This window comes from Cydia pomonella, chromosome 8, assembly GCF_033807575.1.
Source record: "Cydia pomonella isolate Wapato2018A chromosome 8, ilCydPomo1, whole genome shotgun sequence".
NCBI classification, from domain to species: Eukaryota; Metazoa; Arthropoda; class Insecta; order Lepidoptera; family Tortricidae; genus Cydia; species Cydia pomonella.
Window position 1 is genome coordinate 8,905,063 of NC_084710.1, and position 26,247 is coordinate 8,931,309.

The 26,247-nt window shown below is 36.0% G+C and overlaps 1 protein-coding gene across 1 annotated transcript; it reads right to left on the minus strand.

Annotated features, from left to right (window-relative positions):
- Positions 1 to 5,468: 5,468 nt before the first annotated feature.
- On the minus strand, positions 5,469 to 11,530 carry LOC133520491 (keratin-associated protein 6-2-like). The gene is made up of 2 exons (XM_061854931.1): positions 9,918 to 11,530; positions 5,469 to 6,087 (listed from the first exon to the last, which is right to left on the minus strand). The coding sequence occupies exons 1-2, from the start codon at positions 9,927 to 9,929 to the stop codon at positions 5,761 to 5,763; spliced, it is 339 nt and encodes a 112-aa protein (XP_061710915.1). The 5' UTR covers positions 9,930 to 11,530; the 3' UTR covers positions 5,469 to 5,760.
- Positions 11,531 to 26,247: the final 14,717 nt, after the last annotated feature.

The following is a 26,247-nucleotide window of genomic DNA, read 5'->3' on the forward strand; positions in this document are numbered from 1 at the left end:
AGAGTAAAATTATTACACGAATTTATATTATTAACCGTTGTAGACAGCAATTGTGTGTGTGGTGTGTTTGTGGCGTGTGTGTGTTTAAGTTTAATATTACTAAGAGAAATTGAAGGCAAACTTTACCGCTAACAAAGCCTACCGAGAAGTTAAACCATTGATTTTATCAATCATTAACCTTCATTAGTTGTTCTGTTTCATTATAACTAAGATGTTTTAACCAAGATATAACTGTTGTTTTAGCTTCACCTGCATTATAGTTCTTAATATCGCAGTATTTATTTACTTTATTATATATATGAGGCAAAAAGGAATTTTGAAATCTTTTTGCAAAAGCAGTGTTTGTCCTGGGAACAGGCAACTTAAAAACGCGCTTACTATGAGAAGTTCCATTTACTGACTTTACTAATTCACGGTGCAGTATCATTGTCAATTAACCTAATGATAGCAAGCTTACGGACACTGAGCACGTTCATATCCTTATATATGTCTATTGTAGGGTAGATCCTGGGTTTTTTAAGGATTATTACCTTAAGTAACGTTGGTTTGTAAGTTCTACAAAAATATAGTTGATTTATTACATTGCATTTTATTTTACGTACATAACAAGGAAGAACAAAAGGCAGACTAATTGCTACAAGGCATTGTCTACGGACTGACGGTGACTGGCAGTAGATTTATTTAAATTTAGAACTGGCGGACGCTGTCAGACGAAAAAGATGTGCGGGCCGGCAGTCCTAAAAAGGCAGCCGTCACTAGCTATTGGTCGATTTGTAATATAGCTAAAGAGTATAAAAATATCATAAATATATACTAATTCATGGTCCCTTTTTTAGTTTTTCTTAAATAACTCATAAACGGTGGCCCATAGCAAAACAAATTATTTCAGACAAACAATCTATATAAAATTGCCAACAAAAAAGAATTGTACACTCGTTCGCTAGGATCAACATTTAAAAAGATATTAAAGCGGGAAAGTTAATTAAAAACGAACGACTGAAAAGTACCTGAAAATTGATTATAATTAACATTCCCCCTTTATTATCTCATTTAATATTAACTGAACCTTTTTTGTAGCAATCTTTATTTTTATTATATATGTATGACATTTTTTTTTGCAATGGGCCACCGTTTACGAGTTATTTACGAAAAACTAAAAAATAGGGACATGTGAATTGATCGTGATTTACAATCCCCCTTTAATATTGTTTTAAATATTGGTCCTAGAGAAAAGTGTTCTGTATGTTTTTTGTAGAAAATGTTATGTAAATAACCTGTTTTATTATGACCTGCCGTTTACGAGTTATTTACGAAAAACCAAGAAGCGACTTTAATGTTGATTATTATTAATATTCAGTAACTTTTAAATAATGATCCTAGCGAAAAGTGTTCAATATATATTATATTTATTGTTTATATACCAGACATTTTTGCTATGGGTCATAACTTTACAAATTATTAACGAAAAACTAAAGGAACCGTAGAATTGATTTTAATTAAATTCTTTAATATCTTTTTAAAAATTGATCTTTTCAAAAAGTGTACGAAATCATTTTTGTAGGCAATTTTATATAGATTATTTGCGTCACAGAACATTTCTTGCTATGGTTCACCGTTTACGAGTTATTTGAGAAAAACTTAAAAAAGGGAAAATTTCTTCTGACGACACTCCTCGGTACGGAGTGAAACATGTCGAGCGTTTTTCGACTTAAAATATGTCATCATCATCATATCAGCCTTTTATCGCCCACTGCTGAGCATAGGCCTCTCTTCTAGTACGCCACTTATCCCGGTCCCGAGCCAATCTCATCCAGAAGTGACCCGCAGTCTTCCGAATGTCGTCCACCCAACGAGCCAAAATATGTGAAGACTATTAAATTAGTAGTTTAGTAGATTATAATATAAGATAGTTTCGCCAAAGTGGCTCGGTTAGGAATGTGGGATTGCCTTGAACCTACACTTGCTTATTCTTATATTCAATCAGATTGAATTATTTTACCACTAATTTAAGTACCTGACGGATACTGCCGGCGAGTATTTTACGATCACTATCAATCTTGCAAACCTTCGGGCTGAGGTGTTATTTCTAAACCTTGCCGAGAGATCGTCCGGACGAACTAGAGGTACGTAGTAACTTAGTAAGTAGCCTTACCGACCGTTATAATCTTTATTTTCCTCTCTTTCTTTAATCCAAATTAGAAGACACGTCGATTTTTGAGGCTCGCGCTACGTGCGTAGCGCGGACAGAATAATTTACAGGAAGTAATAAAAATAGTGGGGCGTGTAGGAATAAGTGGAAATATAATTTTGACGCGGAAAATTTTTGGCTTTTATATAGAGCGATCGCCGACTTTTCCGTGTGAAAAATGTTTTTTCTACTTTTTCCTAATCAGAACACGATACCAAATATGCCTTTAAACGGATCCCCACTATTTTTGTTACACCTTGTATGAATATGATACAATACTGGATACAAACAACTAACACAGGTCTTACATTGGTTGATCTATAAACTCACACTCGCCGCCGCCGCGGCCCGAATAGCAATAAATCTACAAAATAAAATCCATTTCTCCAACGTCAACAGGGTTATTTTATAAGAAGTATCGATGGATTCCGGTGAAATAGCTACAGAGGTTACATTACTCATATAAGAGAAAGTCAATGACGAGGTGCCACAATATTTTTTTATTTTTAATCAGAATAATCAAAGTTGAAATGGTTACTTAATTAAGTTGTAAAAATATGTCATGCCATTTGACCAAAAATATATTATGAGATTCAATAGATGAAGCAAAAGTCTGTCAACGAAACCACTTGGTTTTTATGTACAGTCAACCAATTTGATTCCTAGGCCACTATAGAACCATGCCATAATGACTTCTACGACAGTGCTTATTGAGTGATGCGTGTCAAGTATCTAGTAGTTAAAGGGACAAGGTTCTGTAGTGGCCTAGGATTCTAATTGGTTGACTGTACAATACAATGTAACCAGATTGCTGTGGACAATGTCGATAAAGTCATATCGATAAACTATTGATATTTTTACAATTTTAATTTTACTTGAAAGGATTAACTTTATCTAAAATTAGGAAAAAACGCTTTTATTCTTTATCGTGGTCATCAGGTCACAATTTTATCGTGACGTTACAGGTTGAAATGAAGAAGACCATCGAATTTTTTATTAAGTATAATACATAAACTACTGTAACTTATCAACACTTCCAATACGGAAAGTTTACCCAATTGCTCGCTAGATGGCGCTAGTGTCGAGTTAGATCGCGCAAGCGATTAGTCTGTCACAGTTTCATGGCAAGTATTAAGACATTAGTATGCAAACCGTTCGCTAGATGGCAGTGGCATCGAAATAGAACGCGCAAGCGTTTGTCTTCCATAAAATAGTTAAGTTCTAAGTTTTATTTTTCAATTCTCTGTCTATGTTAAGTACTTTGCTAATCTGGTACTTACTGGTTATGCTCGGATACTACGAAGTAGCCGGTAGTTTAGTTAGTGCTAAGAGTGTTTGCTCGTGCATACTCGTATTCTTGTGGGTCTGAAGGTTTACACGAACTATGTTACCTAAAAAAAAGGAGACAAGAACTAACAATCTTAGCGCTTTCTCTGCTACTTCTACTGAAAGTTCCATAAGACCATCTCGTTCGGTCATCTGCCGGCTCTACTATTTCTTCTCTATACTTATCCTCTATAGTATTTGACAGAAGTATTCTAATTGTAGGGTGATCAATTGATCATGCATGTCGTAAATAAATTTTTCACCGCGACCGAAAAAAAAAGACGTTAATCTCACTAATACTGATACGAAATAGTTGCTTATACTCGTAAGTTACTAAATGCGCAGTGTTACTACTGCTCACGTCTCCTGAATCATCCAGTATATTTTGAACATTGTCGTTCAATAGTAAAGTACCTGCGTGCCTGCGTTACACGGGTTTCTGACACGCATGTAATGTATCCTATAATTGGATTTGTATATTTAACAGCAAGTTGACACATACCCTTTGAAGTCACAATTTGATCGGCGGTTTATAAGGACCAAAATGCCGAAACCGAACCACGAGGATATAATGATTGTAAGTAAATATTATTTGTTGCGCCACAAAAGAAAACAATTTAAACAGATTCACAAAGGTTTACCTCCGTTTTCTTTTGTAGGGTTCCGTACCTCAAAAGAAAAACGGAATCCTTATAGGATTACTCGTGCGTCTGTCCGTCCGTCCGTCTGTCACAGCTTATTTTCTTCAAAACTACTGGACCAATAAGTTTAAATTGGGTACTCACATGCAAATCTGTGACCCAAAGACGGACATATAATGAGTTTTAAATATAGGGTACTTTTTGGGGGTAAATGAGAAAACTAAAAAAACAAACAAAAAAAGTTCAGCTCATTGTGGGAATCACAAATATACATGTATTTAATCATATTTTTTAAATAAAGAGTATAGAAGTTATTAATAAAAATGACCATTCCCCTTTTTTCTCCGAAAATTAAAAATAAAATCTACAGTCAAGCGTGAGTCGCACTTAAGACTAAAAAAGGCCGAGCTAAGCGTAGGCCCGAAGGCCCGGAGCCTCCGACATGTGCAATATGTGCATGCTGCAAAGGAGATCGTCGAATTTGTTATGCGATTGGGCCCGCTCCATGAAATCGGACGTATACCTACATATCATATATATGAGACAAATTGTTTGTATTTCTAGATTATTAGGGGAAAAACAGAAACACAAATCATGTATAACGGAAATTTTGAGAAGTCTTGCGATATAAATCGGCCAAGTGCGAATCGGACTAGCACAGGAAGGGTTCCGTACCATTTACGGGTTTTCAAAGACTTACGGTTCACATATAAAAAAGCGGCCAAGTGCGAGTCGGACTGGCCCATGAAGGGTTCCGTACCATTTATGACGTATTAAAAAAAACTACTTACTAGATCTCGTTCAAACCAATTTTCGGTGGAAGTTTGTATGATAATGTATAATCATTTTTTTTTTTTAGATTTTTCATTCTGTTATTTTAGAAGTTACAGGGGGGGGGACACATTTTTCCACTTTGAAAGTGTCTCTCACGCAAACTATTCAGTTTAGAAAAAAATTATATTAGAAACCTAAATATCATTTTTGAAGACCTATCCATAGATACCCCACACGTATGGGTTTGATGAAAAAAGATTTTTTGAGTTTCAGTCTAAGTATGGGAAACCCCCAAAATTTATTGTTTTTTTTTTCTATTTTTGTGTAAAAATCTTAATGCGGTTCATAGAATACATCTACTTACCAAGTTTGAACAGTATAGCTCTTATAGTTTCGGAAAAAAGTGGCTGTGACATAATCGGACAGACAGACGGACATGACGAATTTTTTGCTATTTGGCTACGGAACCCTAAAAAAGAAATTTTGTAATGTACGGAACCCTTGGAACGCGAGTCCAAGTCACACTTGACCGATTTTTTTTATTGTTTACAATTTCCTTGTTTATTTTACGCAGTACCATTTAGTTTTATGACTAGGTAGGTAGTTTTAATTATTATTCTTTGCTAAAAATTATACAGGGCGTCCGGTAATCTGGTATTTGGGCAAACCTCTGACCACCTTAGGCTGGTCCAGAAAATTATATTTTATGTGTGTAAATATAAAATTAAAACAAAACGTAATAATGCATACATTTAATTAACTGCAATATATATACCTACTATTAAATCACAGATGACTGAAAAGAATATTACGTTTCTTGTCGGGTTTTTCCTACCAGCCAGCGTAGCCAGCATGGGCACCAAGTCCATGTCCGTAGGCACCAAGTCCACCGTAACCAGCGTAGCCGGCACCGTAACCAGCGTAGCCAGCACCGTAGCCACCAAGGCCTGTGTTGTAATCAACGCGGTGGACGTAGGAAGTCGCTGGGGCTCCGTAGCCGTCGTAACCCAAGCCGGCGCCGTAACCGAGGCCAGCGCTATATCCGAGGCCGGCACCATAACCAAGGCCTGCTCCGTAACCGAGGCCAACGCCATGGCCGGCTAGAGATAGGCCCCCGGCATGGGCCAAACCGAAGAGACAAGCGGCAAAAAAGGCGATCTAAAATAGGAAAATTTTGCAATAACAGGCAGCATTTGTCATTTTGTCATCACATTTTTTTCAAGCATTTGGGCAACTAATTTATAAAATATTATAGTAGATTGTTAATCAAGGGATGAAATGGTGCCTTGCACCCGAGTTTTAGACACTTAATTTCAAATGCGAGGAAAGTAAAATACATGTGTTTAAAAAACATCTCTAAGTACTTTAATTTTAAAGTATTCCTTGGGGGGTCCTTTAAATTAACAATTAAGGAAAAATCATTATTGTTTATGGGATAGGGAATTAAATATCAGAATGAAAATTGTACAACAAATCCATTTAAAAACTCGTAAAATGCTCTAGAGTAAAAACGTATCACTTTCCTGCACACTTCATAGAACAACAACGACCCACTTTCAGAGCATGAGAAACTAAAAATAAATTGTTAGTGCTTTATGCAAGAGAAGGAGGTATTTTCAGCAAAACAATTTAGACCAAACAGATGGAATTGCATTCGGAGAGACGGCTTACCGGCTAAGGCCTTAAAGGAAGTTAGGTACGTCATAAATCCCATATCATCTCATCGATTCCGATCGCGTCGATCGCCTCGGGCGTACCAGCTGACATACTTTGCAATCTGGGGGCACGGTAGTGCCCCCGCCAACACGAGCAAAGCGAAGCGCAAGGGCACTACCTACCCTTTCTCGAAGCACTTTGTAAATTTTTTGTCATCCTCATAACTTGCGTTTGGATTATACCAGATAAACAAAATTCTCTGGATATAATGTCAATAATAGACTTACTTATTAATCATAAACTATTTCAATTGCATTGCTCTTATACTTTAGAATTTATTCATATCTAAAAAAACCCCGACTTCGTCACTGACTCACTCACTACTGATGATCATCAAAACCCTGAAGTCGTAGGAAGCTGAAATTTGGTATGTATTTGTTAATTGAAAATACCCCCCAAGGAATCCTTTAAAATTAAAGTAATTAGAGTATTAGTACACAAATAACAAAAATCTTGTTTTTTCTTGCCCCTATGGGGGTGAAAGGGGGGTGGAATTTTGTATGGGGAATAAATAACTGCTGAACCGATTTAGTTGAAATTTGGTACATTGATAGTTTTTGTTATAGGGAATGATATATAATAGTTTTTAACCCTAAAATCACCCCATAAGGGTGAAAATGGGGGGGGGGGGGGAACGTTACTTACTACAAGAAGTATTGTATAATAAAAAATAATTAATAGTGAATAAATTTTTCACCTTACGCCCATGTAACGGTAGCGAACGGCCAAGCTATATATTTTTACTAAGGTGTAGAGTTTTTAAAGTTAGGGCTTGAAGAGTTAGAAGCTTGGCTCTACAAGAGATCTGATAACTTCATGACAGTGCGACCCTTATTGTTTTGTATGTGCAACCTTTTACATGAAAATGTTTTTGATGGGACTAATATATTAGTTTGATGAGTATGGACGGATATTAATATCAAATAAATATAATATTTTATCTACTTCCATATCAAAAGTTCCCTACAATATGTTCAGAAGCGATAAGGTAATGGCCTATATTACTAACCTTCATCTGGTGGTGAAATCGTAATGTTTACTTTATCGATAGCCGATATTTTAATTACATTCAAATTTAAAACATCTCTGAGAAACAAAGGAATTTCATTTGCCCCTTATTCTAATATCAGTCGAGATGACGTTTTATTCGAAATGAAATGTCAGTTGCAAACAGTTTAGACGAATCTTGCATGTTACTTGATATCGTAAAAAAAGTTTCATTTACCGCCATTTGACGTTTTGTTTATCTTTGAATTAGTTTGTAAGTATAAAATTAGTTTGTTTGGGTGAAGCTTATGATATCGATTTAGATAAAGCAGTGTATGTTACGTACTGTATATAATTAGGCATTGAAATACGAGTGTGGGTTTATGAATCGAATGAAATGAGTTTCATAAAAGGATCACACGAGATTTCATTATGTAGCAGTCACATAAACTACTATTTCGAATGTGAGTACGTCTACGTTTAACTTTACGAAATCGAAGTTCAAGATACGAGTAACCTGAAGCAATGCGCATATTTAAGTTTGAAATTATGGTTCTCTAAGTCAACATTTTCTCGATTTGTAGTTCAAACAAACCTGAAGGTCTGGACGCACGCTGGCCTGAGTCCGTGATGATATTTTATTTCTGCTAATTCTATTTACAAAGCTAATTTATGATAAAACAAAGGATTTTATATTGTAGGTCATTTGTCTGTTTTCTTCTTTAGTGTAGACATTCTATACAAAGGCAAATTTCTTGGTTTTATGCCAAGTATTTTGTTGTTTACCAGCTATTTAAGATATTGGGCGTGGTCTGGGAAATCGGAATCGGGACCATCGGATATAACCAGTTTATCATAAAACATTAATACGTAAGTCGAGGTCCCGAACATACTTGTAAACATAAAATGATTGATAGATATATGAATAACATTTTTTTATAAATCACACAATATAAATATATGTAGAATGATGCCCTATGGCCTCTGTCTTATTTCTTCTTTTTTTTAAAGTTTAAATCATATACAACATTCTACATTAATATATTACAGTGAGACACCTCATTCGGTTCTCGTATGTTTCTTTTGTCTAAGTTATATAGGATTTTGACTTTTGGAGTCATCTCTAAGGATAATTTTATAATAGATATAATCTTTTAGTTCTGACACTCAGAGACATTTACACCTCTAAATAATTTTAGATTATTATTTTTGTATCAGATTTTTTTAAATATTACTATTTAAGTTTCTTTTGTAAATCGACATTAAGAGACTTTATACATCTCTAAGTAATAATAATTCTTTATAATTGTTGATGTACCCTTCTTTGCTTGTACAAATCCCATATTGACGTACAAAAGTGCCCTTGTGGCCTATTTGCTGAATAAATGTTTAAAGTTAAATGGACGCATGTATAACTATATGCAATAAAAAAAATTTTAATCAAAGAATATAATTAATACAAATAATTTAAAAAAAACTTAGAACTTCGTAGGTCAGTGAGCTTTAAATGCAAAGTCACTAGAAACGTGCCATTAAATGTGTATTCACAAATCGGTGAACTTTTAGGAGCTCCCAAAGTAATTAGTATAATGGTACAAAATGTGGTATACCATTGTATTTTAACACCTAAATTGTAAAATGACAAAACTAAAAAAAAATTACATAAATATTTTTAGCATAATAATTATTTAGACTTTCACGATTTTCACACATAATTATTACACTTATACATATCAACCCGATTTATTTTTAGCACCAACTTAACACTGGGCTTTATGTGCTAAAAACAATAACAATGTTATTTGTATATCTTTCCCATCACGGAAATATGGTGTTCCAGGCCTTTGGGGGGTGTGCGCGAAGCCGAAGCAAAGACATATAAACACTTTAGTGAAATGTAAGGGGTACACCGAGCGGGTGTTGCCCTTGCCCGTATTATGGAACGCACACGGAGGCAGCAGCCGCTAGCCAGGGTGTAAGGACTATTGAGAGTTGATGGAATCTAAAATGAATTAACAGAATACCCCAGGAGCACTCGGGTACGTACCCTGGTCACTCAGCTCGCCACAAGCTGCCCTAAGTTTAATATTATTGTAATTAGCACATAAAGTTCAGTAGTAAGTTGGTGCTAAAAATAAATCGGGTTGATAAGGCCGTCGTACCCGACATACATATTAAGAAGGAATATAAAATTGAACTGAAAGATTTGTTTTTAAGCTCGCTTTATACTTTTTACATACCTAATTATATATTAAATATATTATATATTAAAATTAAAACAATACCTTAGCGAACATTTTGATGTTGTTATTCCTTCAAATGAGGTGATTTGAATGATATCAAACCTGACTAACCAACTCTTATATACCTTGAAATAGGAATTATTCAACAAGGTTTCAAAGTTAACGGTCCGTGAAGTATTTTTCTAGGCTTGGAACTATTAGAATGTCGAATCATATCATTGCTTATGACTTTAGTTAATGTTTTAAATTATGTAACGTAACCTTGAATTCGCTAATTAAGTAAAAACATTTGCAGTAAACAGCGTGTTTGAAAATATATATTGCTGTAATGGACTAGCTCAAATTTTGACTAATCAGCGGAGAAAAAACGACTATTTTTGTACGTGAAACGAAGTTTTAGATGTTGATCCGGTGTGTGAAAAAGGACAAATACGAGTCTAATGGGAGGTTTCAGAAAAAAAGTGTACCCAGTTGACGTAAGTTGTTAAGAAAAGTTAACTGCTATCCGTTTTGTAACGACAATAAAGCATGAAATCTTAAAGGGAATTAACTATTTGCCTTTTTTTACCTTGGAATATCAATTTTCCAAGGCAAAAACACCAAAACCAATTTTTTATTGAAACATAATGCATAATTATCGTTACAAAACTGACAGTGATTAACCTTTCTTAACAACTCATGCTAATTGGGTACACTATGTTCTAGTTTTCAGAAAATAGTGTACTCAATTAGCATACCCTAACCTTGATAGGCATATCGAGGATTCCGTAGAAATATGTTAAACTAGTATGTTCGTGAACGTAGGCACTAATAAGTTTTTAGCAAAAAAAAACATTTTTGGTAGAAGTTTTATCGCTGACTGTACTTTTCTTACCTATCTCTTCCTCTTCCTCCTGGCCTTATCCCACGTTATGTGGGGTCGGCACGACATGTTCTTCTCTTCGATTCTCCTCTATCTTTCGTCACCTCAGCACTCACTCCTTTCTTTCTCATATCCTCTTTCACACAATCCATCCATCGTTTTTTGGATCTACCATCCGCTCTCCGTCCATCAACATTCATTCCTAATATTCTTTTGCTTATATGGCATTCATCCCTCCTCATTAAATGCCCATACCACGCTAACCTATCACTCCTTATCTTCTCCGCTACCGGTGCTACTTTCAAACTTACCCTTATATACTCATTCTTAATCCGATCCTTTCTGGTCACTCCATACATCCATCCCAACATTCTCATTTCCGCTGCGTGCACTCTTCTTTCATCCGTCACTTTCGTCGCCCAGCATTCTGATCCATACATTACAACGGGTCTCACGATCGTCCTGTAGATTTTCCCCTTAAGTTTAAGGGGAATTCGTGGATCGCGAGTTGTTCCAGAGACCTGTCGCCATTTCATCCACTACTTACCACACTTTTCTTATCACAGGCAACATATACTCATCGAGACAATGGTATAATCCCAAACACCATTAGGTTGCGCTGTTTCATCACAGAGTTCCTATGGCCACCTCCTGTCTCCATCAATGGATCAGCTCGATGGTACCATAACATTACATTGCCACCCGACTTACATATGTATGCAAAATTTCAGTTCAATAGGAAATGGGGAAGTGGGTCAAATTTTGACTTCCAAGATTTGACCCACCCTAACATGTCAACATACATACTAAGGTTGTAAATTAAATAAACATACTAAACTGTTATCAGATATTTCCTTTAATTCCATATATACTTACTTCTTGCCTAATTTGCTTTTTCTAGGTAGTAAGCTAAGAGATTATTTTCTTTTAATTTCTGTTGGGATAACCAGCTTGATAAATTACCTGCTATTTATTTATATTCAGTCACTATCAGATTTATCGGAGCGGAAAGCTAAGGCCTTCTGCTCAAAAATATCTGATCACGCACTCGCACGCACGCTTTTACAATAGTTTACGTTTTCATAAATTTGTAAGCACTTTGGCCGCTTCAATATATCTGATGGTGACTGTTCAAGAATAACTTCTAATGCTTGGCCAGGACTATACTTGCAAATAAATTCCCAGAAAGGAATGTTAAAAGGAAGAAGGATATGTGCGAGTACATAAGAAAACTTAAAGGTTTACTCAAAGGAAACATTGCTCCTTTGAATTTTGCAATCAAGTCGTTTTAGTTCGCCGTTTTTCTTTGATGGATCGTTTACCAAGTTATTTCAGAAATAATGAATCAAACTATGCTCATTCCTCAGATAAACAAAAAGAAAAGGTAAAGGTACCTACCCATAACCTACCTACTCATAGCGTGATTTATATGAATTTACCCATGTAATTACAATAAACGTAAACCCGCGCCAATACACTTTAATGGTTTATTTAGTGTAGTTTATCTCTACTACCTTACACCGTGCACCGCTTGCCTGCTCAGAATTACAAAATATTAGATCTCATAACCGTTTACATGACACTTAAAACAATGGCCCCAGCGGGAGTCGTTAGAGATAACTGACTAGTCTCATTTGCGGAAATAACTAAGTAGGTACGATTATTACAAGGATCAAAGTAAACCAAAAATTAAAAATCACATTTACTTGTAGGTGCTAAGTAAAATAACTGAATAAGCAAACTACAGCTCTCTAGATTAACAGTTTACTTGTCAACTTACTTACTGCCTTATTTTACACCTATGGCAACAAGCCGAATTCATTCTTGTCTTTTTATTATTTGGATTTCAAAATAAAAACAATCATGATTGCCCAGAGCAGGGAGCCGATTTTTGTATTTCGATCACTCACTTTCGTGTTCTTCCTTTAATACTATAACTATTTTACTAATAGGATTGAAATGAAAACGAGTAGTCAATATCACTAGATTCCCTATTTCTATCGCTCGTGCACTCACAAATTTTCGTCTGAAAATCGAGCGCTTGCAATTAAAAAATCGGCCCCTGCTACGGAAGCTATAGAAGAAGCTTAGATATAGTTTCTTATTTAAACATCATTTATTACAAACTAAGCTACCCGAGTAATTTAATATTAAATTGCTCATAAAAAACTTAGGTAGAGTTTTCTAGTGTCTCAATTTTTCATGTATTCCAAATGTCGCATTTTCGAGATAAAATCACACGTTACGTGTACTAAAAACTTATTACATTTTCATGCACTTAAAAAGATTTCGGAAGCTTTTAGATTATCCAGTGTAGCATAAAATATTTTTATAGACCTAACTTTAACGACATTTTCCAGTATAAAGGTGACACTCAATTTTAATTTTTACGGATCGTAAAGAAGTTCATTACAGACGTTCCATAAAGTGATATTGCGCCTATTTCAAAGACAGGTGATTCAATTGTGTTATTGAATTGTTCAGGAAATTTTAAAACCTTGTAATGTTGATTTACAAAATAATTAGAATGAATAATATAAAATATTATTATTATATTTGCATTTAGTTCACATAACAATAGTAAGCCGATTTCCAATTCTGAACATAATTGGTGAATGAATAAACACAACCTTCTTCTTTAGAAGCTGAAATAGAAACAATCTAGATTACGGCGGCTAAGTCGATTTAAACCTCACACGTGAGTTATACACGAATATATAAATGGAAACAAAAGCCGAGACGATACCGAAAAAGGGAATTTCTTTAGGTATACCGGATTTTAAGGATACGCCTCTAGCGTGTTTTGGACTAGGGCCCGGATTCAAAATAAAATCAGTGGATTCGTACAAATGCTTTAAGGGTCGGGTATCTGTAGTCATTCATATACTTTTTTTTTACTTCTAAACTAACGACCCGATACGTCAAACGATCGAACTTTAAGATACGTCAAATATTAGTTCTAGGTACAATATGGATCGGATATATCAGTGTCAAACGTGACGTTTCTTCAAACAAAAACGTCACTTTACGGCTGTAAGTTGCGGTTCATAAAATATACCTATTACTCGTAATTAAAATTTCATTAAAATACATAGCTTACAGTTTTCGAGTAATACTGCTGTGACACACGAACAGACAGACGGAAGTACGGACGAACCGACACACGGACATGTAGGCCTAGCACATGATTGGTGCGACAGTATCTCGCGGCGAGAAAGACTACCCGCCTTTTTCTAACTATGTTAATTAATGAGGGACGGGTAGTCTATCTCGCCGCGAGATACTGTCGCGCCAATCATGTGCTAGCCCGGCTGACGTAGTTATAAGGGCCATTTTGGCTACGGAACCCTAAAAATGCTTTTCTTCTTCTTCCTCGCGTTGTCCCGGCATTTTACCACGGCTCATGGGAGCCTGGGGTCCGTTTGACAACTAATCCCAAGATTTGGCGTAGGCACTAGTATTTACGAAAGCGACTGCCAACTGACTTTCCAACCCAGAGGGTAAACTAGGCCTGTTGGGATTAATCCGGTTTCCTCACGATGTTTTTCTTCACCGAAAAGCGACTGGTAAATATCAAATCATATTTCGTACATAAGTTCCGAAAAACTCGTTGGTACGAGCTGGGGTTCGAACCTGCGACCTCTAGTTTGCAAGTCGCACGCTCTTACCGCTAGGCCACCAGCGCTCTTACCCCTAACCCTAAAAATACTGTTTATCTGAAAAAGTTTTCTCCTTTCTAAACAAAGTCGTAAGTTCAAGGGTAATTGTAAATCCATCAAGCTGAATTACACCGAAAGCGTAAACAAAATACAAACTATGAGACAATAACAATAACATTCTACTATAAACAATCGCAATACGGCGACAACATTATTTTGCATCCACGCCAAAATTGAAAAAAAAAAAAAAACATTTTCAAAACCGTATCTTCTAGAAAGTTTATTTTTTATAAGTTTTCATGCCTCAAGCGCGGTTTAAGAGCTTAATTTAGACTGAAAGCACAGAATAACTAATAGTACTGAAAGTTTATATCTGGATATTTTTATTTCATTGGTTTATAGAGATAATATTCCCAGCAACTAAGTATACTTTGAAAGTCTTACCCATTGAAAATAAGCCTGTAGACCAACCGAATAACAGCGCCTAAAAGTTCGCCTAGACCTAGCAAATGTGAGACTCTTAAAAGGTCACGTTTGGAATAATATATATTTTGCTGCTGTCTTATTTTAAATATAAAAATCACTTTCTAAGACGGAAACAGTACAGAGTAGAATACTCGCCTCATTCGACTGCAACCGCTAAGTAATGTGCATTCAGTTTATCTATGCTGTAGGTATAATTAGATTGTCGTTTGGGTAATTAATAGGTATTGGGATAGTTAATGGGATATTTTTTTTTTTATAGGTACGTAATTTATGACAATACCAAGTGACACATGCTAAATTCATTCTTTGAACGATAATGAAGAACAGATGTTGTAGGTTATCCCGTAATATTATAAAAGATGAGTCATTAAAATTAATCTCCGTGACGTCACTGTAATGAAAATCTCCATTTGTTCGCGGAAAATTGCGCATACCTTTCATCTAATATGAAAGCTGTGCGGGTCTTCATATTACTGCCACTGTATAAGATACGAGTACAAAGTGGCTTGGAATTGAAATTATCTTACTGTACCTACATTAATTACCGAACATAAAGAACATGAAATGATAAAAAAATTTACGATAAAATGTTTATCATTGATCTGCACCGAAGTTTAAAAAGTTTAAGCGCCCATTGTAACACAAGTTTACCATAAATTTGTTTAAAGTCGTAAATCATTATCATAATTAATTACGGTTTGTTGTAAACACACACGAGAACATTAATTAGGATTTCCGCTGTATAAACAATGACAACACTTATTTTACATTTATGCTACAGTCAGCAGGAGTTCCTAAGCGAGCGAGCTGTTCATAATAAACTGAGCTCAACTTTATTTTTAGAAGAAAAATACCGTGTGCAGGTCAGTCTGAACTGAACGCTACCCAGTTTAGCCATATATAATAAATACTACTGACTCTGCCTGTCCTGTAAATGAGTATGATGAACATACATGCCGGGGGCTTTACCTATTAAGCCCATTGATTTTTTATTTCGCGTAATACAAAATCGAAAGAACTTCTTCATACTATGTGACAGCTTTCAACTGTCAAATAACGAATGTGTTCCAATAGAGAATATTACGAGAAACTGCTTAACTTAGGGGGCGCCACTACCAAAATCCATCACAATCTGAGGGTCTACCGCGAAACAAGAAAATCGAAATTTCGTTATCTATTCCCTCTTTCGCCTTTACAGGTAGGCCCTTTGTAAACAAACCGTCTTAATGCATCAATGGCATATTTTATTATCTGTGAAAACTTGTCAAAAACAGTATAAGGTACAGTATGAGATCGCTTTTTAGCGAAAAGTCCGCCTGTTGTAACCTACTCACTTATGTCCTTTTTTTGTTTGTAACTTGTATTTTTCTTTGTAGTGCACAATAAAGTATTTTTATTATTATTATTATGTCTGTCTTTTACAAATTCTCGGGACCATGGGGTCCCGGACATTTGGAAGGCGTGCGTGGAGCCGAAGCCAACACGTAGAGGCCCCTTGTAATAAGACAATTTACTCTAAATGTAACGTGACACCAACCGACGATTATCCCTGTTCACACTATAGCAGTGCACCCAAGGACAAGCCCCGGTTAGTGTAGGACTATTGTAAAAAAAAAAAGGGTACCAAAATAAACCGGGCTATTTAATTGGGTTGAGTTGCAAGTGGACTGGTAACCGCGACTATGGAGAATACTATGGCACCTGCCCTGATCATATGTTTTTAAAAACATGACAAAATGGGCAGGTGGTGACTTGCCAACTCACAATATGGGTCCCCGAAAACGGCCGCTCGCACGGAGCGACAAGGGGACAACATTGCGTGAGCGGCTCAGGGTGTGGAGAGGTGTTACGCCGCTTTCTACCCAGTGGTTGTAAGCAGCCACTGTGCCAACTCGCGTCTTATGCAAATTTCACTTCCACCCTGCGAGCATATAGCTCTGACACCCCACTCCGGACGGCCGGTAAAGGCAAGCCAGAGGTAAGAGTCCTACGGCCCCTGCTCAGTGTTCACTCCAGCCGGCTAATCAAGGCAAGCCGGAGAGAGTGGCCTGACCGACTCTCGGGGGTATGGGACCCAAGGGACGTCACTTCCCATTCAGCTCGCCACAAGCTGCCCTGGGGGCTATTATTATTATTTGTATGTCTTTCCCATCACGGAACAATGGTGATCCGGACCTCTGGGAGGCGTGCGCGGAGCCGAAGCCAACACGTAGAGGCCCTTTTGACACTTTAATGAAATGTAAGGGGTACACCTTATTATTATTATTATTATGTAAAAGTTACTTTGTGGTTTACGAAAAGTGCTAGTGCTGCTCTCTAGCGGCAGAACATTGCAGTAATACTCCCTATTAGAGTTTGCAATCTGGATCCCTAATATATAAAAGTTACTATCCGGATCTGGATCCGAATCCCCGGATCTTCCCATACTTTTCAGAGACGTCGAGCAAACCCTAGTCACAATCTCAAAGCAGCCAGGGCGGTGCCAGACCCAAAGGCGATCACCTTACATACCAAGATAACTATACCCCTCGCGTCAATAATGGTCCCTATGATAGCTCATTAATATTTCATTATATAATGTAATTGTATTTAGCACATTAAGTTATATAGAATTTAACATTTACTATGTAATAAAAAACTGTAATAACATAATTCAATTAAGCCCAACTCAAAGACATTTTGAAGAAACCTGTCATAGTGATCATCATTCAACGAGTAAATTAGTTAGTCATTCAGCGATGAAAGCTTTCAAGCAATGAAACGGTTACACGAGTTAACGTAATTAAACTAGGTTTTCATTCTTAAAAGCAAAAATCAATGGAGTTTGAAAATATGGTTGGTTACTTGTTTATATTTAATCTTTATTATACAAACACACAAATCTTAAGGCGGATTTAATGCCTTATAGCACTATCTACCAGTCAACCATTGGGACACACACATGTAATGGCTCCTCTACACGATGGACCATCATAGTGGCCCACTAAGCTGGGCCAGCGTGTAGAGAGGGTAGTGGTGTCGGATGGCTTATGGCGCGCGGGATGGCGATGGGATGGCCGCGGTGTCGGTTTTTCGTCCGCACATCAAAGGCAGTGGACCAGCGATGGCTGTCCGCATCTACACGTGGCCCATCCCTCAGTGCGTGCTCGAACGCGGTCGAATGAGGACGTTCGTGCTGTGTATTATTTTGATTCAAAATGACGAGTATGTGGCCGCATCACGAAAGAATAAAGTTTTTAGAGTTATATCGGGGAGAAAGCGTAACATGGAACCCCAAACATAAAGACCAAAACTATAGAAATAAGGTAGCAGGATATTTAAAAAAAAAGTTTTTATAACAAATAGTGTACGAATTAATTAGAGGATTAGGAAAATTACTTATACATTACGCAGACATCTGTATATACAGTACATTCACAATTTAAATAAATAAATATACCAATAATAAAAGAAATTAATATTAGATACCTACATATCTAAATATACATACATAAATTATACCTACATATCTAAATATACATAAATAATATATACCTACACAGTTGCACATTAAGGAAGAGACAAGTAATGATTTTTAGTAGGGTTTCAAAGCTTTGAAGAGTTTATTGCACAAATTTAAATTGACTTAGGTGACAACCTGTGTGGCCTAGTGGGTAGTGACTCTGCCTATGAAGCCGATGGTCCCGGGTTCAAATCCTGGTAAGGACATTTATTCGTGTGATGAGCACGGATATTCGTTCTGGAGTCATGGATGTCTTCTATGTATTTAAGTATTTATACATATGTATATAATATGTATATCGTTGTCTAAGTACCCACAACACAAGCCTTATTGAGCTTTCCGTGGGACTTAGTCAATTTGTGTAATACTGTCCCATAATAAGTAGTTTATTTATTTATTTATTGCGATGGATAGATATCATCCACCATAATCTTCTACGTCATTTCTTTTTAATTACTTTATTATTGTGCAGATTAGGAAAAGGTTGGTGCGTGGCGTATAAATAAATTGCTGCAGCGGCTAATGCTCCCACGTCCATCTTGGAAAACGAATAGATCGCAACTGAATGTCGCCATCGTGTAGTGGCGTGTCAGCCATCGCATGGCCATCTCGCTGGGCCAGCGCTGGGCCATCGTGAAGAGGAGCCATAAAAGTGCAAGAAGAAAAGTAAAAAGGTATTTTTTTTATGCTACGTCGGTGGCAAACAAGCATACGGCCCGCCTGATGGTAAGCAATCTCCGTAGCCTATGTACGCCTGCAACTCCAGAGGAGTTACATGCGCGTTGCCGACCCTAACTTGATAAATTACGTATATAATTAGTTTTCATTTATGTACAAATACGTCTTAAGGTATGCTTAAGACGTATTTGTTGTTTACAAAGCGAATAGTAAAACTTTGCAGTATCTTACCTATTTAAGCAGCTCACTTGAAAAACTGTTTATAGCTCAACCGTTTTACCGAAGGTGTTGGTAAGAAGTTATTATGGTAAGTTACGGACTGGAAAACTTGGTTGCTTAAAACTGATTTCTATTATGTTAGTAAAATGTAATATGCAAATATTTTTTTGGCAAATACATATAATAAATGAACTTATTTCGTAATCAGTAACATTAGTTTTTTATTTTTATTGATTTGGCAAATTGAAGTGGTTTTTTGTCGAAAATTAGATTTTTGGTACAAACTTTTATAGCTACCTTTCTTTCCACAGGCAACTAATACTCATCGAGACAATTCTAACAACCCAAAACACAATTACTTTGCGCGTTGTTTTATCATAGAGTTCCCATGACCACCTCCTGTCTCCATCATCAGATCAGCTCCATGTCATCATAATATTGCATTGTCGTCCGATATATGCAAAATTTCAGTTCTATCGCAAATCGGGATGTGGGTCATCATCAAATTTAGCTTCCAAGATTTTGACCCAGTGATTTGACCCACACTAACATACTACAAACATACTAGAGACATACAAGATGCGGAGGTTCTTTTGCTCATCTAACTTACTTGTAATTAACCTCTAGCTTTCTTTATGTTTGATCTATGTTTCAATAGTTATAGCATAAGAATAGTAGATTATTCACCAAGGGATGAAAGGCACACATTTCTGTCGAGGTAGTCGCCAATAGTCCAAAACTAAACCAGTCCTTTCAGACGAATTAACCCCTCGTATGTATAAGCACTGATCAGTGCGAACGAATTTAAATTTTATTTTATTAAACAATGATATGTAATATAAGACATACGAAGGGTTAAACACACTACTTTTCGAATACGAGGTAAGTAGAATACAAGTGTATCTAAAAACATGACTAAACTTACATAGTACTTCGTAACGTACTTTCAATTAACAATTTAGGTAAAATTATGGTTAATTATGGACGGGGAGTTGCAAGTTAATAACTGAATCGAAACTGTTCAACAAATCCATTTAAAACCAAATTTTAATTGCTTGTGGTAAAAAAACCATTATCATTTTTCTGCACACTTATTAGAACAACATAAGACTCACTTTCACAGCATGAGTAATAAAAATATTTTTTATGCATCAGCAGTCTAGTTATTACACAACAACGTACTTACCTCAAATGGAAAACTGAAATAGTGGCCAACCTATTTGTGTCCAAGGTTGTATACACATAATATAATGGACACGAGACTGTCCTTTACTGTTTAGAACAGGACTATCAAATAATAAGGACACATGTGGAAGTGTGTACCTATGTGAGAACAACCATTGAGTATTTAATCTTGCCAAGGCATTCCCTAGGAACAAACCAAAAGAGACACAAATTATATTCTTAGTTACGTACGCCTATCGGCCATGGACTATTTTGTCCACTAGAAATGTTGCGATAATTTGAGAATAGTGATATAAGCGAATGACAAAGAAAGGGTATGGGTCGAAATTCGTGTGGGAAAAAATGCGTATGGAAAATTTGCTACGCGAAATTAACGATTTTGGTGAAAAGATCTATACACTCCCATCCAAGCGGGTAACATAGTAAGTATAAATAAAACCGGCCAAGAGCATGTCGGGCCACGCTCAGTGTAGGGTTCCGTAGTTACTCTTCCGTCACAATAAGCTAAACTGGAGCTTAAAGTATAGTAAATTGTTAACCAAGGGATGAAACGGTACCTTTCACCTGTGTTAAACAAATAGGCAAATTTGCATAATCAGTACCTAATTAAAATAAGTCTTTTTACTATGAAGGGGAAACTTTTTTCGATAACTCAAAAACAGCTAAACGTCTTTCTTAAGCTCTACTTCCACGATATTTTTCATATTTTTTGGACCTATGGTTCAAAAGTTAGAGGGGGGGGACACATTTTTTTTTTCTTTCGGAGCGATTATCTCCGAATATATTCACTTTATCAAAAAATGTTTCTTGAAAACCCCTATTCGTTTTGAAAGACCTTTCCAACGATACCCCACACTAGGGTTGAAGCGAAAAAAAAATTTCACCCCCACTTTACGTGTAGGGGAGGTACCCTAAAAAAATATATTTTTTTAGATTTTATTGTACGACTTTGTCGGCTTTATTGATTTATATATCCATGCCAAATTTCAGCTTTCTAGCACTAACGACCACGGAGCAAAGCCTCGGACAGACAGACAGACGGACATGGCGAAACTATAAGGGTTCCGTTTTATGCCATTTGGCTACGGAACCCTAAAAAAGGTACATACCTCAACCTCTTGCATTTTCGTGAGATTCTTCATTGATCCCGCAAATTCTGTTCCTGCATCCACAGTCATGTTAAAACCCATTATTTCACACAAAACAATTCGATTGTTCACTGGTATTCACTATGGTTCTCATCGTGTCACAAAGTTCAGAAAATCAATGCTATTTTCGACGCAACACTGTGAGCAATGGCGTGAGAAACGGCATCTGCAAGAAAAAAAGTAGATTTTAACAGTTAGATCGAGAGAAGAATATAATTGGAATATGAATGCGTAGTCATCAATTTGAATCTTCTTCCTTGCTTTATCTCGGCATTTCGCCACAGCTCATTGGAACCTGGGGTCCGCTTGGCAACTAATCCCTAGAATTTACCATTTAATATTTAAACAGAATTACAGTTTAAAATTAATACACTGTGAAATGACAATTCCATACTATAAGTATGTACAACTCTTGAATCGAATTGGCGTAGGCACTAGTTTTTACGAAAGCGAATGCCATCTGACCTTCCAACCCAGAGGGTAAACTAGGCCTTATTGGGATTAGTCCGGTTTCCTCACGATGTTTTCCTTCACCGAAAAGCGACTGGTGAATATCAAATGATATTTTGTACGAGTACATAAAGCTTGAACACAGTAAAACATGGGCACATAAAGTAACAAAAATAAAAATGTTATAGAACATATTTTAAGGAAATTTTTATTGCATTTATTTACTAGACTAATAACCATTTTTACAAATATACACAATTATTAAATTTGCTTTCTATATGCCATACTAATTCTTGCCCCGGTATCTGCTTGAAGTCTGCCGTGATGTATGTTTCATCATCCAATACAACGCATCCAAATTTTGTCAAGGAATTGTCGTACAACTTTCGTGATCTCTGTTTTGGAGACAGATTTTGCTTAGCGTCGCGATTGGGTGCAGCTTGTGCTTTGAACGACTTTAATCCAGCTCTAGACTTAGTTTTCTATACATATGACTGCGACATTTTGACCTTTTTGCGACATCACGGGACGATAACTTCGGATTCGCTGTAAAAAGCCGCAAGACATGGGCTTCTTTTTAGGGTTCCGTAGCCAAATGGCAAAAAACGGAACCCTTATAGATTCGTCATGTCCGTCTGTCTGTCCGATTATGTCACCGCCACTTTTTTCCGAAACTATAAGGGCTATACTGTTCAAACTTGGTAAGTGATGTATTCTATGAACCGCATTAGGATTTTTACACAAAAATAGAAAAAAAGCAATAAATTTTGGGGGTTCCCCATACTTAGAACTGAAACTCAAAAAATCTTTTTTCATCAAACCCATACGTGTGGGGTATCTATGGATAGGTCTTTAAAAATGATATTGAGGTTTCTAATATCATTTTTTTCTAAACTGAATAGTTTGCGCGAGAGACACTTCCAATTTCATAAAATTAAAAAAAAAAAATTTCATCAAACCCATACGTGTGGGGTATCTATGGATAGGTCTTCAAAAATGATATTTAGGTTTCTAATATCATTTTTTTCTAAACTGAATAGTTTGCGCGAGAGACACTTCCAAAGTGAAAAAAATTGTGTCCCCCCCCCCTGTAACTTCTAAAATAACAGAATGAAAAATCTAAAAAAATATATGATATACATTAACATGCAAACTTCCACCGAAAATTGGTTTGAACGAGATCTAGTAAGTAGTTTTTTTAATAAGTCATAAAATAAAAAAAAATTTTTTTTTTCATCAAACCCATACGTGTGGGGTATCTACGGATAGGTCTTCAAAAATGATATTGAGGTTTCTTATATCATTTTTTTCTAAACTGAATAGTTTGCGCGAGAAACACTTCCAAAGTGGTAAAATGTATGTCCAAAGTGGTAAAATGTTGAACGAGATCTAGTAAGTAGATTTTTTTTTAATAGCTAACTTCCCGGCTTGCAATCTACTGTCAATCGTTCTCGGAACCTTTTTAAAACTAAACATACAGAAGATTGCGGTAATTTTAAAAGTTTTGCTAATGCCCTATAACTTAAATGGGGATTTTCAGTATGTTTGCGCAAAATAATTTCACGTTTCTTGTGTTTAGAGGTCGCCATCGTGAAAACAAATGATCAAAGTGGAACGCTGTCATAATAGTTTTTATTCATGATATCAAATAGTTTTTATTTATAATACTAAGAAGTTTCCATATTGTATAAATAAAAATATATAAGCATTTACTTGTGCCCACATTTTACTGTGTTCAAGCTTTAAGTCCCGAAAAACTCATTGGCACGAGCCGGGGTTTGAACCCGCGTCCTCCGGATTGCAAATCGTACGCTCTTACCGCTAGGCCACCAGCGCTGCTATAGTCACCAATGTGAATAATATTACAATAAAAAGTCTTTCACCACATCAGCTGGTAAAGGGTTTCTCGATTCTCCAAAAATTGACGAGAAAGTAATCCAATAAGTCCAAAAGTAATCAGATGCAAGTTTTGGATTGTTTTCTAATGTTAGCTGCTGGAATTAACTATTAAATGATGATTTTGAATGATACATTTTTAAATGACGTTCATTTGGATTTGATCTTGTTTGATATCTTACAGTAAATATGTAAATTAATCACAACCGTAGTAGATATTTAGTGAAATAAATCGGCAAGTTTTCAAGAGAAAGCGGATTTCATTACTTTTCGAGTTGACAAATGAACAATACGCTTATAATCGCTTATGATGGGACGTAAGCACTTACGGCGGTCCAAATAAATCATTTTAAGTAAATTTTGCGATCGTATGTCGTGCAGCTATTAATTTACAGGTAACGGCCTAAGAAAGTGACATCCTAAGATGTGACCTAACTCGAAAGTGACCTTCTAAGAAGGTGACCTATTCCACCTAAAGGAATCTTCCTTTACTAGGCATTTATTACGCAGTTGCAACCTTCACATTGTCGCTATCTGTAATAAAACACCAACATAATAATATCTGTATAATAGCCTATTGGAACTGAAATTACCTACTAGATCAACACAATACAATACAATATCCAAGCCATAATTTCTAATATTAAGTTAGCTTTTAATTGACAAGCTATGAAAAAATTTTTAACACAGCGCGTTTAACATTTCACGAGACTTTAAGGCAAAAATAAATATTTAATAAAATTTGTACTTATCACATTTTTCATTTGGTAACCTGGATGAAGATTATCGAGACTAGCAAAATAAGTAATAATATGCCAGTGAAGTTATTTATACGGTGAAAAAGCAATGTATCGCACTTTTGAGGAACAAAAATTATCTACTCAGTATTAATTTACATGTAACTACTACTTATTAATATTTTATACAATCTTGATATAGTAGAGAGCTTTTCAATCGAATTTAAGCAACGAAGCTTGCTGAGTTGCCTTAGTAATGTACGAGATTGAAAAGCTTGATCATATCACTAGTGTATACAAAACTTTTTCTACGAGTCACCTAAAATAATACTTTTTTATTTGACGACCGGTTTGGCCTAGTGGGTAGTGATTATGAATATTCACGAGTAAAGTGAAAATCTTTATGATAATCCTGCTCAGTTTAGTGTCCATAGCGACGGTATCATAGTCGCATTTTTATCACTTGTCTCGTCGTGCGTCACTTTCGCACTTACATACTTGTTAGAACGTGACAGGCATGATGACAAATGAAAAAAAATCGACCATCTTAGCCCTACTATCACATAATACTTGAACAGATATCGCACAGAATAATAAAACACTAAACATTCACTAAGTTTACACGACATAAGAAAATGTATGCAACAGAGGCAGATGGTATGATTTATGTCAATACGTTTTCGGGATTGAAAAAATAATGAGTCTTCTGTGCGTAAGGGAAGTATCATGTATGCTTTATTTATTTTTTATTTTTTTCCTTTATTGCAAACCGTGGTACATATATGTTGTTACAAAAGATTAAAGTATCACATGGACCCGGACAGGGTATAGCAAGTATATTCTTAAAAAATAATCTTAAAGCTAGTTCTTAAAACAAATGTAATGGGGTGATAACAATTCTTCCATTATAGGTACTTATCCTCCAGGAACTCTGCAACAGAATAGTAGGCTTTCTGAATTAATAGCCTTTTAAATTTTGTAGTAAATAAGTTATTAGTTGTGATATTTCGTACATTTATTGGTATTTGGTTATATGTTAATATTGAGCTGTAATATGGGCCTTTTTTGTAGATATTTAGTATCGGTTCTGGAGGGATGAGTTTATCATTCCGACGTACGCTATTATAAAATTTCAATAAATGAAGGTTGTTCCTGACAAAAGTGGCTATTTCCAGAATATATAAAGAAGGTAAAGTAAGAATTTTTAAGTTAATAAAGTGTGGCTTGCAGCTTACGAGTTGAGGAATATTTGCAAGTATGCGAATTCATTTTTTCTGCGTTAAAAATATGTCGTGTGCGTCGGTGCTATTTCCCCATAGCATGACACCGTAGCGTAAGCAAGCTTGAGCGTATGCATGATAAGCGGAGAGTGCACATTCTGTATGAGTGCTAGCCCTTAGTATACTTAATGCATAGAGGAAAGAGGATAGTTTTGCTTTGACCTTGGCTGCATGTTTTTTCCAGTCGAGGTGTGAATCGATTGTCAATCCAAGTAGGGTGGCGTCCATCGTTCCGATGATTTTAAGTGCCTCTAACAGTGGTTTTAAGTC